This window comes from Mixophyes fleayi, assembly GCF_038048845.1.
Source record: "Mixophyes fleayi isolate aMixFle1 chromosome 4 unlocalized genomic scaffold, aMixFle1.hap1 SUPER_4_unloc_4, whole genome shotgun sequence".
Taxonomy (NCBI): Eukaryota; Metazoa; Chordata; class Amphibia; order Anura; family Limnodynastidae; genus Mixophyes; species Mixophyes fleayi.
Genome location: NW_027445890.1, coordinates 174577 through 176273, shown reverse-complemented (window position 1 = coordinate 176273; position 1697 = coordinate 174577). Strand labels below are relative to the sequence as shown.

At 53.6% G+C, this 1697-nt stretch overlaps 1 protein-coding gene across 1 annotated transcript; it reads right to left on the bottom strand.

Moving 5' to 3' along the window:
• Positions 1 to 769: 769 nt before the first annotated feature.
• On the bottom strand, positions 770 to 1209 carry LOC142111682 (histone H3). Its single transcript, XM_075193841.1, has one exon. It carries the CDS (start codon positions 1205 to 1207, stop codon positions 797 to 799), a length of 411 nt encoding a protein of 136 aa, XP_075049942.1. The 5' UTR covers positions 1208 to 1209; the 3' UTR covers positions 770 to 796.
• Positions 1210 to 1697: the final 488 nt, after the last annotated feature.

The window sequence follows — 1697 nt, the reverse complement described above, 5'->3', positions numbered from 1 at the left end:
CACGAGCCTAGTGCCCGACGTTATTGTATGTGCTGCGGGCGCGGGCCCAGGAGAGGAGTTGCCTGGCAAGGCCTTACCTGGGGCTGTCTTCGGGGAGCTTCTCCTGGACTCCTTCCCCGCCTGCCGCCGCTTCTACGCTCTGCCGCCGGCTTCTGTTCTTGATCCCGCCGGTCTTCAGGCAGCAGAGGCGCTCTTAGCCCTAACAAGGGCTCTCTGCCGCCACTGCTGGTCTCCGCTGCCTTCTCTTCTGGTCTTGATCCTGCAGGTCTCCGCGACACGTCCTCTTCTGACTCTCTCCGCCGTCGAACTGCCCATGGCGGCGCGCGCGCCGACTTAAATAGTCGGCGCCGCGCTAGCGTCATCACGTAGCGTCGACGCGACGCCACGTGATGACATGGCGGGCCCGGATTGGTCCGTCGCCATGTTTCTTTTTGAAATGGCCGGGAGGTGAGCCCTGATTGGCTCACCGTCCCGGCTGAACGGAGGGGACCGCCGCCCGAGGGATGACGATGGCCCCGGCCAGGTAAGTCCTCCACAATAGACCCAGGCAATGTTTCGTCCTGCACCGAAGGGAGAACTGTTGTTAAAATGAATTTTAGGGACGTTACAGTAACACTTAAAAAAACGGGATAACTTTTAAAACAGGTTTTAGATCTCAACATGTATAAAGCACCCGCCCCTCCCAGGTCATATAATGTCGGAAAGCTGGGTAGATGGGAGGATACAGCTCGTTCGAATGCGCATTTGGTGGCTCTCAAAAGAGCCTTTGTGCTGTGTACGTAGGAGGGACGAGTATCTATGCTCTCTCCCCTCGGATCCTGCGGGCCAGCTGGATGTCTTTGGGCATGATGGTCACTCTCTTGGCGTGGATGGCGCACAGGTTGGTGTCCTCGAAGAGCCCCACCAGATAAGCCTCGCTGGCCTCTTGCAGAGCCATGACTGCTGAGCTCTGGAAGCGCAGGTCGGTCTTGAAGTCCTGGGCGATCTCACGTACTAAGCGCTGGAAGGGCAACTTGCGGATCAGCAGCTCGGTGGACTTCTGGTAGCGGCGGATCTCTCGCAGAGCAACAGTGCCGGGACGGTAGCGGTGAGGCTTCTTCACGCCGCCAGTAGCTGGGGCGCTTTTCCTGGCAGCTTTGGTCGCCAGCTGCTTGCGGGGAGCTTTCCCGCCGGTGGACTTGCGAGCGGTTTGCTTAGTTCTAGCCATTATTCAAAATTATAATGAATATTAAAGACGGCAGCTTAACAATCCTATTTAGACATAGCGCTGCACGATGATTGGATGAGTTAAGCATGCCCCCCTCCTTTGATTGGCTTAAATAAACTGTGGACTATTTCAAATTAACCCGCCAGTAGTAACGTACTTCCCAGATCAACGGTATACTAAGTCTTATTAGAAACTCGGGAATGAAAGGATTTGAGCGGGAAAGCATTACTTTGTTTCCACGCAGCGTTCAAACAGATGTTCTATTTACTGTGTGGGAAAAAACAGCCACCATTAACCCCATGCTCACCACCAGTTATTGGGATCCGCCGATCATTTGTTGCCACCGAACAGCCAGAAATTGCAGTCAACACTTTCTTCACATTTTAGTTTTTTCTTATTTTTATTGGTATTCTCTTAAAACTAAGCCGATATCAATCCATCACACAAGTACCCAGCAGCATCAATAAAGGTCCAGTACCCGTTGGAGTCC